Source organism: Hemiscyllium ocellatum, chromosome 21 (genome assembly GCF_020745735.1).
Source record: "Hemiscyllium ocellatum isolate sHemOce1 chromosome 21, sHemOce1.pat.X.cur, whole genome shotgun sequence".
Lineage (NCBI taxonomy): Eukaryota > Metazoa > Chordata > Chondrichthyes > Orectolobiformes > Hemiscylliidae > Hemiscyllium > Hemiscyllium ocellatum.
In genome coordinates this window covers 60,963,366-60,979,959 of record NC_083421.1, presented here as the reverse complement: position 1 = coordinate 60,979,959, position 16,594 = coordinate 60,963,366, and the positions used below count along the sequence as shown (strand labels likewise).

The 16,594-nt window shown below is 44.8% G+C and overlaps 1 protein-coding gene across 2 annotated transcripts; it reads right to left on the bottom strand.

Moving 5' to 3' along the window:
• Positions 1 to 2,300: 2,300 nt before the first annotated feature.
• Positions 2,301 to 14,707, bottom strand: dpm2 (dolichyl-phosphate mannosyltransferase subunit 2, regulatory). 2 transcript variants are annotated; one of them, XM_060841563.1, is made up of 5 exons: positions 14,510 to 14,661; positions 13,932 to 13,974; positions 11,882 to 11,971; positions 7,859 to 7,961; positions 2,301 to 2,989 (listed from the first exon to the last, which is right to left on the bottom strand). In XM_060841563.1, the coding sequence occupies exons 1-5, from the start codon at positions 14,653 to 14,655 to the stop codon at positions 2,931 to 2,933; spliced, it is 441 nt and encodes a 146-aa protein (XP_060697546.1). In that variant the 5' UTR covers positions 14,656 to 14,661; the 3' UTR covers positions 2,301 to 2,930. The 2 variants fall into 2 exon arrangements, with proteins under 2 accessions (XP_060697546.1, XP_060697547.1); XM_060841564.1 differs by lacking the exons at positions 13,932 to 13,974; positions 14,510 to 14,661 and adding an exon at positions 14,676 to 14,707.
• Between the last annotated feature and the right edge of the window lie 1,887 nt (positions 14,708 to 16,594).

Genomic DNA, 16,594 nt, shown 5'->3' with positions numbered 1-16,594 from the left:
TGGAGGGAATGGTACCTATGGAAGGCGAACAAGGGAGGGGAGGGGAATGTGTCTGGTGGTGGCATCTCATTGATGGTGGCAGAAAGAGTGGCTAACGATTCTCTGGATGTGGACGCTGGTGGGATAGTAGGTAAACACAAAAACAATCATATCGCTGTTGCTAGAAGAAAGAGAGGGGGTGAGGGCAGAAGTGCGGGAGATGGGTCAGACCCGGTTAAGGGCCCTGTCAACAGTGCTGGGGAATGCTCAGTTGAGGAAAGTGAATATTTCAGAGGCTCCTTGTCGAAGTTGATCTCATCAGAACACATGTGGAGTTGGGGGAACTGGGAGAATGAAATCGAGTCTTTGCAGGAAACAGGGTGAGAGGATGGATAGCTTAGGTAGCTGTGGGTGTCAGTGGGTTTATAATAGTGAATATTAGTGGCTAGTCTATCCCCAGATATGGACACAGATGGTGAGGAAGGGAAGGGAGGAGTCAGGCTTAAGTGAGAGCGGGGTGGAAACTGGAAGCAAAATCGATGAACCTTTCCAGTTCCAGAGAGAGAGGGAAGCAGCACAGATGATATCATTGATATATCGGAGAAAAAAACTGGGCCCCCAGTTATGCCTGTCTCTCTGTGGGATATGTGGAACATTCTTTGTTCCAGTCCTATTCTATCCCCCTTCCAAACTCCTCCTCCAGCAACATTATTTTTGTTTCTGATTTACAGCATCCACAGTTCTTTCAGTTTTTATTTTCCAGTTAAATCCAATTTCAGCTACTCGTCAGTGATCCACACTCGGGGAAATTCTTATTTTCTAACTAAGAACATCCTCCTCCCTCACTGAAGTGATTCGATTGCTTGTTGCTAATAGGCCTTTTACTCTCAAATCTCTCTACAAGCCATTTCATGCTATATCCCGCTTTACATGTTTTGCAACAGGAGGGTTTCTCCTGCTCACTGTTAAACATAAATCTATATGGAGTACTTTAAATCATGGGGATACAACATATATATGTCAATCCTATTTTTCCCGCCCCAAGGATCATGTACTCAGTACAAGCTGACCCTTTCACCTAATTTTCAGTCACAACCTTTCACCCCACAATTGCATGTTTTACTGACCAGTGCTTTAGAACCAGGCACATGGGACTGAGCAAGTGTTAGGTACCACATTGCAATGATTGCTAGGAGCTTATGACACACCCAGTCTTTACTTTGGCTGATGCAATTCCAAAATGGCAATCAAACATACTGACAATTCACTTTTAAACTAAGTGAAAGAGTTGTCCCCAGTTTCTGGAAGACTTTTTTCTGTGGTTTCTCACACTCAATTTATATTCCAACATCTACACTAATATTACTGTCCCTTTATGGTTGTGTATTTCAGGTCAATTTGTGAAACAAAATGTGTCCCACAGTTAAAAAACACAAATCTACTCCCAACATAGCCGTCCCAAAATTCAAGTTGATTGTAAAACCTTGTGACATGATACAGAGGATCCAGATATACTCCCATACATAATGCAATTCCCATTTTGCAGTGACGCAGAGATGATTTGTGAAACTGTAGAGTAAGGTTGGACTGTAAAACACAGCAGGCACTCACAATTCAGGACAAGGCTGCCTCTGTAATCTGGAATCCATCCTCCACCTGAAAACATCTTGTCTCTCTACCATCTGTGGCCAGACTATACACATTCAACTTGCCAAGTCTGCTCTGACAACACCTTCCAAATGGTAACCTTAATCGCCTCGAAAGGCAAGGGCAGCAGGAACATGGGAGTTCTGTCACCTGCAAGTTCCCCAAGGAATGCACCATCCTAAACTGACTATCTATTGCCATTGCTGAGTCAATGCTCAAACAGCACATAATTTGCAGCACTTCTAGACCAGTGACTTGTGATCAATGATGGCTTTGCCAACTGCACACACTTCCTAAGAGTGATTTTTCTTTCCCCCCCAAAAAAAAAACAGCTCACTGTTGCATTAAACAAACCTCCAGGGAAACAAGATGCTGGATTTAAACAAAAGCTCAAGGGAGCCTGTATGACCTCCCAGATTCTTTATAACCAGAATATTTATATTGTTGTCAGAACAGGACCTTCCCAATAGCACACAAAACAATTATAACGTTGTCAGACAGCATGCAACTCTGTACATGAGCAATTGAAGGTACTCGCTCTCATTCTGAGCTTTAGGGTGCAGTTTGCCATTTAATACAGCAGTTACTGAATTAATGTACTGGTATATTCCATTCATTCAGCACCTATATTGTGTGATAACTGCAACAGGATTCTCACCAAATGCATTCCTGAAGACGGGAGAAGCTGCTGTGTGTTTATTGCACTGCAGACAAAACCACAGTGAAACTTCAACAACTGAGTTTAGCTGTATGTTTTAAACAGTAACACATCATTATAAAAGGTGAAACATGGTCTTTGGAATTGGTGAATGTAGTTTTTGTGCTTAGCTCGTTCCCCAGTGCTTTCTCAAGCTCCACGCTATTTCAGGCAGCTCTACTCTGCTTGGTAAGAGGAGCTATTTCAGGCAGCCTCTCCAATGTACAACAATTATGCAATTCTATAAATAGGTATAATTCACAAGTCCTAATTTTATCCAAGTATTACACAAATAAAACTGATTTTTTTTGTGTATACATGCGTTTCTGTCCGACTAAGCACGATGTTCAAACTGAACACTGGAATTACAGACAGACTGACACAAGAGGGCACTGTGCCCAAGTCTGGTGTCAGCTGAATCCCGTCGCAGACTGGAACACAACACTGATGGAATACAGGAGCCAGTCAGTAAACAACAGTAAGATGCCATCTCAAAGCAGAAAGGTTTGTTAATCCGCTGTCTGTATTTAAATCCTCTGCTTAATCCGTTTTCTGACCTGGACGAGCTGACATTGGGATGATCTGTTTTTTTATCTTTGAATTCCGTCTAATCCGTTTTCTTTGCAGGTTTCCTGCTTTTCCACATAACAACAGCAATGAACGTTCCTGGAAGAAGAGGATACAGTCAGCACAAGTCCACTTTTGCACAGAATTTACATCACAGAAACGGTCCCATCAGACCAATTTCAGCACAGGCCCCCTCCTACACTCACCCATCAACAACACAGCCTTCTACTCCTCCCGCCCCCCCCTCTATCCAGATTCCTGTTAAACATATTAATTGTAACTTCTCCTGGTGATTCCACATTCTTACCTCTCCCTGGACTTGTGAATTATACCTATTTATAAAGTTTGTCTTGGATTCTTTACTTGAAATATTGGTGGACACCTTTTCTTAAAAAAAGAATTCACAGGATGAGGGCATTGCTGGCTATGCTGCCGTCCCCAATTGCCCAGAGGGCGGTTAAGAGTCAACCACATTGCTGTGGGTCTGGAATTACTCGTAGGCCAGACCAGGTAAGGATGGTAATTTCCTTCCCTAAAGGACATTATAACCTGACAATTATGGGCTCTAGTCTAGTCACCATTACAAATGGAAATCATAGAATCTCGACAATATGGAAGTAGGCTATTCAGCCCAAACTGACCATCCAAACAACATCCCACCCAGACACACCCCCATCCCTGTATCCCTACATTTCCCATGGCCAATCCACCTAGCCTGCACATCCCTAGACACTAGAGGCAATTTAGCATGGCCAATCTACCTAACCTCCACATCTTTGGAGTGTGGGAGGAAACTGGAGCACCCGGAGGGAACCCTGGCAGACGTGGGAGGAGGTGCAAACTCCACATGGACAGTTGTCAGAGTCCCTGTCGTTGTGAGGCAGCAGTGTTAACCATTGAGTCCACATCCATCCCACCAAACGCTTCACAATTTTAAAGTGCTCTATGGCATACCCTCAGGTTTTACTGCTCCCATGTAAAATGAAATCCAGTCTGTTTCTAACAAATTCTAATCTCTCATTTCCCTCACAAATGGTGACTATACTTTATTTCTTTAGGCATCGCTCAGTTTTCTACTGGCTACAAATATCACCTTCTCCAATAGCAAGTGACTCAAATGCTACTTTCACAGGCTAAAAACAGACATTGAAAGAGCTTTGATTTGTCCTGTATCTTTCATATCCTCAGGGTGTCCAATAGCACATCAGTCTCAGGGAAATATTTTTCAAGCTTTAGTCATTGTAGTTAAGGCAGCATTTAGACACAGTAATGGCCCACAGACTGCAGCGTGACACAGGCAGATCACCTGGTTTTTGTTATCTTCAACAAGGCAGAAATATTGACCAGGACATGAGAGTCAACTCCCCTGCACTGCTCTGAATCATGCAACGAGATCTTTCACATCCAGCCGAGGGGGCAGATGGAAAGTCAAATTAATGTCTGAAAGATGGAACTCTCAATGCTGGGCTGTGTGTTTATTTTGGCAGCGATGTTAGGAATGAATCACAAGTTCTTAAAGTGAATTTGAAAACATCTCGGAGCATCGTAAGACATTGGAGCAGTGTACAAGGAGGCCATTCAGCCCATTACATCTGCACTGTCATTCTATGAGATTATATTGATTTGATGACCCTCAAATCCACTTCGCCTTTTCCCCACATTCCTTATTGATTAAAACATCCGTCTATCTCAGCCTGGAATGTACTTCATTACCCGCCTTTACAGTGAAGAATCCCACAGACTCCTAAAGATTTTATCCCCATCTGTATTAAAATGAGTGACACCTACAATTCTCAGATTCTACCCTCTGCTCCTAGACTCACTCAAGGGAAAACAATTTCTTAGTATCAACCCCATCAAGGTGTTGATGTTATGTACTGTTATGTTTTAATAAAATCACCCCTCAGTCTCCTAAATTCCAGCAAGTACAAGCCCAACTTACTCCCAACAACTCCAACTTCTCAAAATCCCTCGATGCCTGGGGTCAGTTTGGTGAATCTTCTCTGAAATGCCTCCAAAGTCAGTGTATTTTTCATTAAATAAGGGGACCTGTGGTGTCACTAGTGCCTTGTAGAGTTCCAGATTTCCCTAATTGTTTTATCCCACTCCTTTGGAATAAAGGTCGACGATTCATTTGCCTTCCCTATTATCCGTTGTACCTGGATGTTTATGATTAAAGCACAGGGACTCAGACTGGAGGTTGGCTAACGTGGTGCCACTGTTTAAGAAAGGTGGTAAGGACAAGCCAGGTAACTATAGACCTGCGAGCCTGACCTCAGTGGTGGGCAAGTTGTTGGAGGGAATCCTGAAGGACAGGATGTACATGTATTTGGAAAGGCAAGGACTGACTAGAGATAGTCAATATGGCTTTGTGTGTGGGAAATCATGTCTCACAAACTTGATTGAGTTTTTTGAAGTAACAAAGAGAATTGATAAGAGCAGAGCGGTAGATGTGATCTATATGGATTTTAGTAAGACGTTCAACAAGGTTGCCCATGGTAGACTGGTGAGTAAGGTTAGATTTCATGGAATAAAGAGAAAACTAGCCATTTGGATACAGAATTGGTTCAAAGGTAGAAGACAGTGGGTGGCGGTGGAGGGTTGTTTTTCCAGCCTGGAGGACTGTGACCAGTGGAGTGCCACAAGGATTGGTGCTGGGTCCTCTACTTTTTGTCATTTACATAAATGATTTGGATGCGAGCATAAGAGGTAGAGTTAGTAAGTTTGCAGATGACACCAAAATTGGAGGTGTAGTGGACAGCAAAGAAGGTTACCTCAGATTACAACAGGATCTTGATCAGATGGGACAATGGACTGAGGAGTGGCAGATGGACTTAATTCAGATGAACGCGAGGTGCTGCATTTTGGGAAAGCAAATCTTAGCAGGACTTATACACTTAATGGTAAGGTCCTAGGGAGTGTTGCTGAACAAAGAGATCTTGGAGTGCAGGTTCATAGCTCCTTGAAAGTGCAGTTGCAGTAGACAGGATAGTGAAGGCGGTGCTTGGTATGCTTTCCTTTGTCGGTCAGAGTATTGAGTACAGGAATTGGGAGTTGTGGCTGTACAGGACACTGGTTAGGCCACTTTTGGAATATTGTGTGCAATTCTGGTCTCCTTCCTATCGGAAGGATGTCAGAAAACCTGAAAGGGTTCAGAAAAGATTTACAAGGATGCTGCCAGGGTTGGAAGATTTGAGCTTTAGGGAGAGGTTGAACAGGCTGGAGCTGTTTTCCCTGGAGTGTCGGAGGCGGAGGGCTGACGTTATTAAGGTTCATAAAATCACGAGGGATAGGATAAATCGACAAGGTCTTTTCTCTGGGGTGGGGGAGTCCAGAACTAGAGGACATAGGTTTAGGGTGAGAGGGGAAAGGTTTAGAAGGGATCTAAGGGGCAACTTTTTCACACAGAGGGTGGTACGTGTGTGGAACAGGCTGCCAGAGGAAGTGGTGGAGGCTGGTACTTTCAATATTTAAAATGGCAATTGGATGGGTATATGAATAGGAAGGATTTGGAGTGGGTGCTGTCAGGTGGGACTAGATTGGGTTGGGATATCTGTTTGGCATGGACAAATTGGAACAAAGGGTCTGTTTCCGTGCTGTACATCTGTTCACTTGTGTTGCAGCTTTCAGCCATGGCTCTCCATTTAAATAATATTCGGTTCTCCAACTCTTCCTGCCAAAGTGCAACATCTCACATTTTCCTACATGACATTTTTTTGCCCATTCAATGTCTATAGCCATCTTCAGGCTCAGTGCATCATCCTCACTACTTGCCTTCGCATCGACCTTTGTATCATCTGCAAACTTAGCTATAATGTATGCACATCCCTCAAAGTGATAGATATTGTAAATAATCATGGCCCCACTGAACCCTTTTGTCAATTCAGTCGTTACTGGTTGCCATCTGAAAATGCCCCCTTTATCCCAATGCTCTGTCTTTTACTATTTAGCCAAACCTTTACCCATAGACACTTATCTTACTAAGTAGCCTTCTGTGCAATACCTTATCAGAAGGCTGTCGAAAATCTCAATATCTTTGATTGACTGGTTCCTCAGTATATATTCTGCTTGTTATCTCCTCAAAGAATTCTTATGAAATTGTCAGGAATGATTGCCCCTTTGAGATGCCAATGCCAATTATTGCTAAACTAAAGAGTTACGAAGTTTTAAAAGCCAAAAAGAAACCAAAATAAAAAGAGAGAAAATAAATGGAGGTCAAACAAGACATCAGGATTAAAGTGAACATCAAGAGCTTCTTTATAAATATAAAAGGGGACAGGGAAGCCAAAATTCAGATAGGTCCTTTAGAGAATGAGGCTGGGGAAATAATAATGAGGAACTAGGAAATGGCAAAGGAATTAAATAAAGTATTTGCATCAATCTTGGCGGTAAGAATGTTAATTGCCTTCCAAAAATACAGAGTAATCAAGGGACAGAAGGGGCAGAGGGAATGAATGTAATAACAAATCACTAGAGAAAACATACTAGGAAGTGAATGGATTAAAGGCTAGTAAATCCACTGAATGTGAAGGCTTGCATCCTAGAATGTTAAAGGAATTGGATGCAGAGATAGTGGACACACTGTAGTAACATTACCGCAACCCTTTGATTCTGAAAAAGTCCCAAAGGATCGGAAAATTGTCAATGTATTTTTCTTGTTCAAAAAGGAAAGGGACAACAGGACAACAATAGGCCATTTCGCTTGACATCTGACATTGGGGAAAACGTCAGAATATTATAAGAGAATAACAACAGCACAGCATTTAAAATGTGTAGTATAATCAAGTAGGGTCTTCTGGCTCAGAGGTGGGGAACTTCCACTGCAGTCCTGTTTTGTAGTGATCTTTGGTTCCTGTAGGAGAGGAGGAAACTAAAAGAGTCAACAGTAGTTTCTGGCTGACAAAGCACAGAGTCTTTTGTTGAAACAATTACTGAGCAACAGAAAGAGAAGCCAGGGTACTCACTTACCTACTAATAAAACCAGGAGAAGACCAGCAACTGCAGGCAGGATCACAGCATACTCACGCGGCAGGAAATAACTGTGAAGGATATGGCTACTGTCCACAAATGGCTGCAACATAAGAATTGTTTTGATCATCAGATTTATCCACAATTTTTCAAGGATAGAGTGAAAAATGTCTTTATTCCAGGGGTAGGCTGCAAGATTGGACAGTAAACTTAAATGTTCGCAGATTGGAGCTTTGAAGCAGTGAATGACATTAGGACTGTTCAATGGAGATTATTGTACATGTAAATAGCCAGATTGCTACCTCACAGGCTGAAAAGGAGATTAAAAACGGAATCTCACTGCAGATTGGGTGGCACAGTTGCCTCACAGCGCCAGGGACCTGGGTTCGGATTCCAGCCTCAGGCGACTGTCTGTGTGGAGTTTGCACATTCTCCCCGTGTCTGCATGGGTTTCCTCCGGGTGCTCCAGTTTCCTCCCACAGTCTAAGGATGTGCAGGTTAGGTGAACTGGCCATGCTAAATTGTCCACAGTGTTCAGGGATGTATAGGTTAGGTGCATTAGTCAGGGGAAACGTAGGGTAATGGGTCTGGGTGGGATACCCTTTGAAAGGGCAGTGCGAACCTGTTGGGCTGAAGGGCCTGTTTCCACACTGTAGGAATTCTAATTCAAAGTGATTGCCACACACTTGGTCTCCACAGTCATTTTTGCTCATGTTGAGTGTTCAGAGCCTCTCCATGATTCCATGCATGTAGACCAGCGACGGTACGCCAATTGTGGCATTGACTTCGGATTCCAGAAATCACTGCCACACGTGAACCTCAGAGGTCCACACAACTGGAAAGAAAACTAGAGATAATGCTGGTGGCAATCCCTCAGAACAAGGATGACATTTAATCACGACAGGAACATGCATTTAAGAGTATTTAGGACAGGAGGCAACTGCAGTGCAGTTCCTGGGCCAATCAGGAAGCTAGAGTCGTCTACGTATGGAAATATAGGCGATGTATGAAGTACTAAACATGGAGTTTGAGTCAGTATTTACTATGGAGAAGGATACAGAAGCTGGAGAACTTGGGGAAGTAAATCGTGATATCTTAAAAAGTATTCATATTACAGAAAAAGAAAAGCTGGATGTCTTAAAATGCATAAAAGTGGCTAAATTGTCAGGTCCTGATCAAGCATATCCAGAACGTTATGAGAAGCTAGGGAAGAGATTGCTGGGCCCTTTGCTGAGATGTTTGTATCATCGATGGCCACAGGTGAGGTGCCAGAAGACCAGGAGGTGGCGAATGTGGTACAATTATTTAAGAGGGACAGTAAGAAAAAAGTCAGGAAATCATAGCCTGATATCAGTGCGAAGTATGTTGTTGGAGGGACTCCCGAGGGACAGGATTTACATGTATTTGGAAAGGCAAGGATTGATTAGGGGTAGTCAACATTGCTTTGTGCGTGGGAAATAATGTCTCACTAATTGATCGAGATTTCTGTAGAACTGACAAAGAAGATTGATGAAGGCACAGTGGTAGAAGTTGTCTATATGAACTTCAGGGAGGAGAAAGTGAGGACTGCAGATGCTGGAGATCAGAGTTGTAGAGCGTGAAACTGGAAAAGAACAGCTGGTCAGGCAACATCTGAGTAGCAGGAAAGTCGATGTTTTTTGCATAAGCCCTATTCAAGAATGAGGATGATGAAGGGGTTATGATGAAGATTATTATGAAGATTAAGAAGATGATTCTTGATGAAGTGCTTATGCCCGAAATGTCGATTCTCCTGCTGCTCAGACGCTGCCTGGCCTGCTGTGCTTTTCCAGCACCACACTCCTCGACTCTGGGAACTTCAGTAAGGCATTCAACAAGGTTCCGCATGGTAGACTGGTTAGCAAGGTGATTTCACATGCAATCCAGAGGGCTAGCTAATTGGATACAAAATTAGCTTGAAGGTGGGAGACAGAGAGTGATGGTGGAGATATTTCTTTCAGATTGGAGGCCTGTGACCAGTGATGTGCTGCAAGAATCAGTGCTGGGTCCTCTACGTTTTGTCATTTATATAAATGATTTGGATGTGAACACAGGAGATATGATTAGTAAGTTTGCAGATGACACCAAAATTGGTGGTGTAGCGGACAGTGAAAGAAAATTACCTCAGAATACAATGGGACCTCAATCAGATGGGCCAAGGAATGACAGAAAGAGTTTAATTTAGATAAACGTGAAGTGTTGCGTTTTGGTAATGCAATTCGGGGCAGAACTTATACAGTTATTGGTCAGGACTTAACAAGCGTTACCACACAGAGAGACCCGGGGTGTAGGTGAGGAGTTCCTTGAAAGTGGAGTTGCAGGTAGATAAGGAGGTGATGGTGGCATTTGGCATTCTTGCCTTATTGGTCAGTGTATTGAATACATTAGTTAGGATGTCACGTTGCGACTGTACAGGACATTGGTTAGGCAATTTTCAGAATACTGCATTCAATTATGGCCCCCCTGCTACAGGAAATATAGAACATAGAAAGGTACAGCACAGAACAGGCCCTTTTGCCCAGGATTAATCCTAATGTAAAATAACTTAACATTTGCACCTCTCAATTCACTGCTATCCATGTGCCATTGTTGTTAAACTTGAATGAGTTCAGAAAATATTTACAAGAATGTTGCCCAGTTTGAAGAGTTGATCTACAGGGAGAGGCTGAAAACGCTGGGGTTTTTCTCCCCTGGTGCATCAGAGGCTGAAGGGGTGACCTTTATAGAGGTTTATAAAATCATGAGGGGTATGGATAGGGTGATTAGCCAAATTCTTTTTCCCAGGGTTGGAGAGTCCAAAAATAGAGGGGTATAGGTTTAAGGTGAGAAGGGAAAGATTTAAAAAAGAACCTGAGGGGTAATGTTTTCACACAGAGTGGTGCATGTATGGAATGAGCTGCCAGAGGAAGTGGAGGAGGCTGGTGCAATTACAGCATTTAAAAGGCACCTGGATTGGTACATGAAAATAGGAAGGGTTTAGAGTGATATGGGCTAAATGTTAGCAAATGGGACTAGATCATAGAATCCTTTCAATGTGGCAGCAGGCCATTCGGCCCATTGAGTCCACACCGATCCTCCAAAGAGCTTTCCACTCAGATCCATGTCCCCTACTCTATCCTTGGAATCCTGTATTTCCATAGGTAGTCTAAGAAACCTACACATCCCTGGACACTACGAGCAATTTAGCGCGGCAATCAACCTAACCTACACATCTTTGTACTGTGGGAGGAAACCGGAGCACCTGGAGGAAATCCACGTAGTTAAGGTGACAATGTCTGCATGCTTCTCCAAGGGTGAATCAAACCTGGGCTCCTGGTGCTGTGAAGTAGCAGTGCATCGTACTGTCACAGTTTAGGATTTCGGATTGCATGGATAAATTGTTTCCATGTAGTGTAACTATGAACCCTGCTCTTACCACCTTTGTTAGATGCACCAGAATGTGATGATCTCCGTCGTGAGCTTCTGGCCCAGAGATAAAGGCACTACCCACTGCACGATAAGACATCCTATTTGGAGGTCAATGTTGTAACATGTTTCATCATCTTTTCAGGCAGTACCTTTCAGATCACAACAGTTTACCTCACATGCACATCAAACCGCCAGCTTTCCTACCTATGGAAAACTGCAACTTCTGGAACTGACCTACTTGCCAACAGCTTAATATTCAGACATTACTTTAACAGAAATGGTTAATATTAGATTATACAAATTATGTTGAAACTCTAGAGAACTGAGAGTGCTCAGTGGACAAATACCTTCCATTCAGACATTGATAGAATTCTCGACACAAAGTGAATTGAAGGATATGGGGAGCAGGTGGGAAAGTGGAATCGAACTCCAAGATTGCTCACAATCAGATGGACTTGGATAGAGGGGTCACAAAGTAGGAAATTTAAACAATTCTGGAAATTAATCCAAACGCTTAGCATCTTCTTGTTTCATGGAATTGTTTAAACTATTATCTAAATCGATCTGATGTTGAATAATTTTACAATCACCACTCACCAAGACAATGACCCAGATTGTGTAGTATGTGAAAACCACCAAGCTGAACCCTACCAGGCCCATTCCAACCACTTGGTCTGCTCCCGTTGCCTGAGAGAGAGAAAATGGGGTGATTAGATTCTCTCCAGTGTGGAAACAGGCCCTTCGGCCCAACAAGTCCACACCGCCCCTCCGAAAAGAAACACACCCAAATCCATTCCCCTGCCCTATACTTATCCCTGACTAATGCACATTTAGCATGGCCAATTCACCTGACCTGCACATCTTTGGATTGTGGGAGGAAACCAGAGCACTCGGAGGAAACCCACGCAACACAGGGATAAAGTGCAAACTCCACATAGTCAGGTGGGAATCGAGCCCAGGGCCCTGGTGCTGTAAGGCAGCAGTGCTAACCACTGAGCCACCGTGCTGCCCTAAGGGATTTTAAGGGAGAAACATTGAAAAGCACATATTTTCATTGATGGCTGGTAAAATTCACAGCAAATAACTGCCAGTCATTAACTAGCTCTAACAAGGAAGAACCTAACCACTGCCCCTTGATGCTCCCAGTTGAATTCCTCACAGTCAATATCCTGGGTTTACCACTGATCAGAAGCCTACCTCAACTTGTGGTGAGTGACTCACCTCCGGACTCCACAAAGCCTGCTCACTCTTAAGACAAGTCAAAAACATCATGGAACTTTCCACTTAGATGGAAGGATGCAGCTCTAGCAACATCCAAATATCTCAATACCATCCCAAGGCAAAGTAGACCGCTTGACTGGCACACAAACCACCACCTTCAACATTCACTTCCTCCACTTCAATGTACAAGGGAATGGCACCTTCAACAAGATGCATTGCAGCAACTCACCAAGGCTCTTTCAACAGCACCTTCCAAATACACAATCTCTACCTCGAGTAAGACAAAGGCACCAATACCTGCAACATCCCATGTGAAGCATACACCATCCTGACTAGGAACTATGCCATTGTTCCTTCAGTGTCATTACATCAACATCATGAAATTCTTTCCTTAGCCTCACTGTGGGTGTACCTTCTCCTCACGAACTGCAGTGGGTCAAGGCAGCTACTGAACTCCAGAGCATTGAGGGATTGGCAGCAAATGCCGGATCAGCCAGCAACACTTGCATCCCAAGAGTGGGTGAATAAACTAAAAGCTCCAGTGCTAAACTTCAGATTGCTAGATGTGTACCATAAAACCCCCATGAGTTCCACCTAGCTCCTTTAGCAAAAGCCCAATTCATATAGCACTGTGAACATCCATAAATATCCAAGGGTTCGTCACACAAGTCACAAAAGGAAATATTAAGAAAACTAAAAGGAGGAGGAGTTCAATTAACATTTAATAAACATCTTAAAAGAGGTTTGGGGAAGGAATTCCAAAGCCCAGCCTGAAGGCATGGTCACTAATGGTGCAGCAGTTAAAATAGGACTAAATGATCAAAAAGAATTGCAGAAACGTACTTACAGAAAATACTAGGCAGAGATCATCAATACCTGGAAAGTTTGTTCACTCGAGAGAAACTTTATTAAATAGGAATGTAGGTGCAGAAGCCTGATGCTGCATGATCAGTCTAGACCATGGCTGATCATCTACATCAATGTCACTTTCCTGTGCTATCTCCAGACCCCTTGATGTCATTGCTAACTATAGATCTATCGACCTCTGTCATGAACTCACTTGCTGACTGAGTTTCCACAGCCCTCTGGAGGAAAAAGTTACAAAAATTCACCATCCTCAGGTCAAGAAATTCCTTATCATCTCCGTCTTAAATGACCTGCCTTCCCTCTCACCTTGGAATAAATCTACTTCAGAGGAATATGTGCAGAATAGTTAAATGCTTACTATAACAAGCAAGTTGGAAAGTTAACAGAAAGCTGTTCTTTATTGTAAGGGGGATTGAATACAGAAGTAGGGAGGCTTTGTTTCAATTAAACAGGGCATTGGCTAAACTACACCAGGCGTACGATGCACATTATAGGTCTCCTTAAGGAGGAGAAGGAAAACATCTTGAAATAGTTCAAAGAATGTACAGCAGACTAACACCTGGGAATGACTGTTCATCTTATGAGATGTTTGACCGGTTTTTCTGCGGAGTTGAAGAACAAGAGACAATGTGATTGAAATATTAGACTCTGAAATGGTACCTCAATGTAGAATTGAGAAATAGAAGTCACTTTAAAAATAAGGGGCAGCCTTTAGGGCAGATCGGCCAATTGTCTGACACAATGGCCATGAATCTTAGGAAGACATCCGCAAACCCTGTGACAGTGCGGCACTCCCTCAGCGCTGACCCTCCGACAGTGCGGCGCTCCCTCAGCGCTGACCCTCCGACAGTGCGGCGCTCCCTCAGCGCTGACCCTCCGACAGTGCGGCGCTCCCTCAGCGCTGACCCTCCGACAGTGCGGCGCTCCCTCAGCGCTGACCCTCCGACAGTGCGGCGCTCCCTCAGCGCTGACCCTCCGACAGTGCGGCGCTCCCTCAGCGCTGACCCTCCGACAGTGCGGCGCTCCCTCAGCGCTGACCCTCCGACAGTGCGGCGCTCCCTCAGCGCTGACCCTCCGACAGTGCGGCGCTCCCTCAGCGCTGACCCTCCGACAGTGCGGCGCTCCCTCAGCACTGACCGTGACAGTGCCCACTCTCTCAGCGCTGACCCTCCGACAGTGCCCACTCTCTCAGCGCTGACCCTCCGACAGTGCGACACTCCCTCAGCGCTGACCCTCCGACAGTGCGGCGCTCCCTCAGCACTGACCCTGTGATGGTACATCATTTTCTCCCACCCTCACTCACCATTTCCAGTCGCTGTTGCCAACCTTCCACTTCCGGGGTCACGGGGGGAGAATTCGTCAAATTGACCAATCAATGAGAGCAGCCCCGCCCCTAACCCGGACCATCACCCGCATCCCTCCCACACCTCTGCATTCTCTCTCTCTGATTGGTCTATATTGTTGCCAATCATCGCCGCTTGTGCCGGAGTGCGCATGCCCGTATTTACGATGATGACACGTCCCTTGGCAGCGCCCCATATCGGCGCAATACGGTCATTACCTCAATACACCCTCAGTGCAAACCCATTCCCCAATCTATATTCCCAAACCCAACCCCTAATCTATATTCCCCAACCAAACCCAACCCCCATCCCAAACCCAACCCCCAATCTATATTCCCCAACCAAACCCAACCCCCAATCTATATTCCCCAACCAAACCCAACCCCCATCCCAAACCCAACCCCCAATCTATATTCCCCAACCAAACCCAACCCCCATCCCAAACCCAACCCCCAATCTATATTCCCCAACCAAACCCAACCCCCATCCCAAACCCAACCCCCAATCTATATTCCCCAACCAAACCCAACCCCCAATCTATATTCCCCAACCAAACCCAACCCCCATCCCAAACCCAACCCCCAATCTATATTCCCCAACCAAACCCAACCCCCATCCCAAACCCAACCCCCAATCTATATTCCCCAACCAAACCCAACCCCCATCCCAAACCCAACCCCCAATCCATATTCCCCAACCAAACCCAACCCCCAATCTATATTCCCCAACCAAACCCAACCCCCAATCTATATTCCCCAACCAAACCCAATCCCCAACCAAACCCAACCCCCAATCTATATTCCCCAACCAAACCCAATCCCCAACCAAACCCAACCCCCAATCTATATTCCCCAACCAAACCCAACCCCCATCCCAAACCCAATCCCCAATCTATATTCCCCAACCAAACCCAACCCCCAATCTATATTCCCCAACCAAACCCAATCCCCAACCAAACCCAACCCCCAATCTATATTCCCCAACCAAACCCAACCCCCATCCCAAACCCAACCCCCAATCTATATTCCCCAACCAAACCCAACCCCCATCCCAAACCCAACCCCCAATCTATATTCCCCAACCAAACCCAATCCCCAACCAAACCCAACCCCCAATCTATATTCCCCAACCAAACCCAACCCCCATCCCAAACCCAACCCCCAATTTATATTCCCCAACCAAACCCAACCCCCATCCCAAACCCAACCCCCAATCCATATTCCCCAACCAAACCCAACCCCCATCCCAAACCCAACCCCCAATCCATATTCCCCAACCAAACCCAACCCCTAATCTATATTCCCCAACCAAACCCAATCCATATTCCCCAACCAAACCCATTCCCCAACCAAACCCATTCCCCATCCATATTCCCCAACCAAACCCAATCCCCAACCAAACCCATTCCCCATCCATATTCCCCAACTAAACCCAATCCCCAACCAAACCCATTCCCCATCCATATTCCCCAACCAAACCCATTCCCCATCCATATTCCCCAACCAAACCCAATCCCCAACCAAACCCAATCCCTATCCCAAAACCAATCCCCAATCTATATTCCCCAACCAAACCCAATCCCCAATCTATATTCCCCAACCAAACCCAATCCCTATCCCAAACCCAATCCCCAATCTATATTCCCCAACCAAACCCAATCCCCAATCTATATTCCCCAACCAAACCCAATCCCCATCCCAAACCCAATCCCCAATCTATATTCCCCAACCAAACCCAATCCCTATCCCAAACCCAACCCCTAATCTATATTCCCCAACCAATCCCAACCCCCAATCTATATTACCCAACCAAACCCATTCCCCAACCAAACCCAAACCCCATCCATATTCCCCAACCAAACACAATTCCCATCGATATT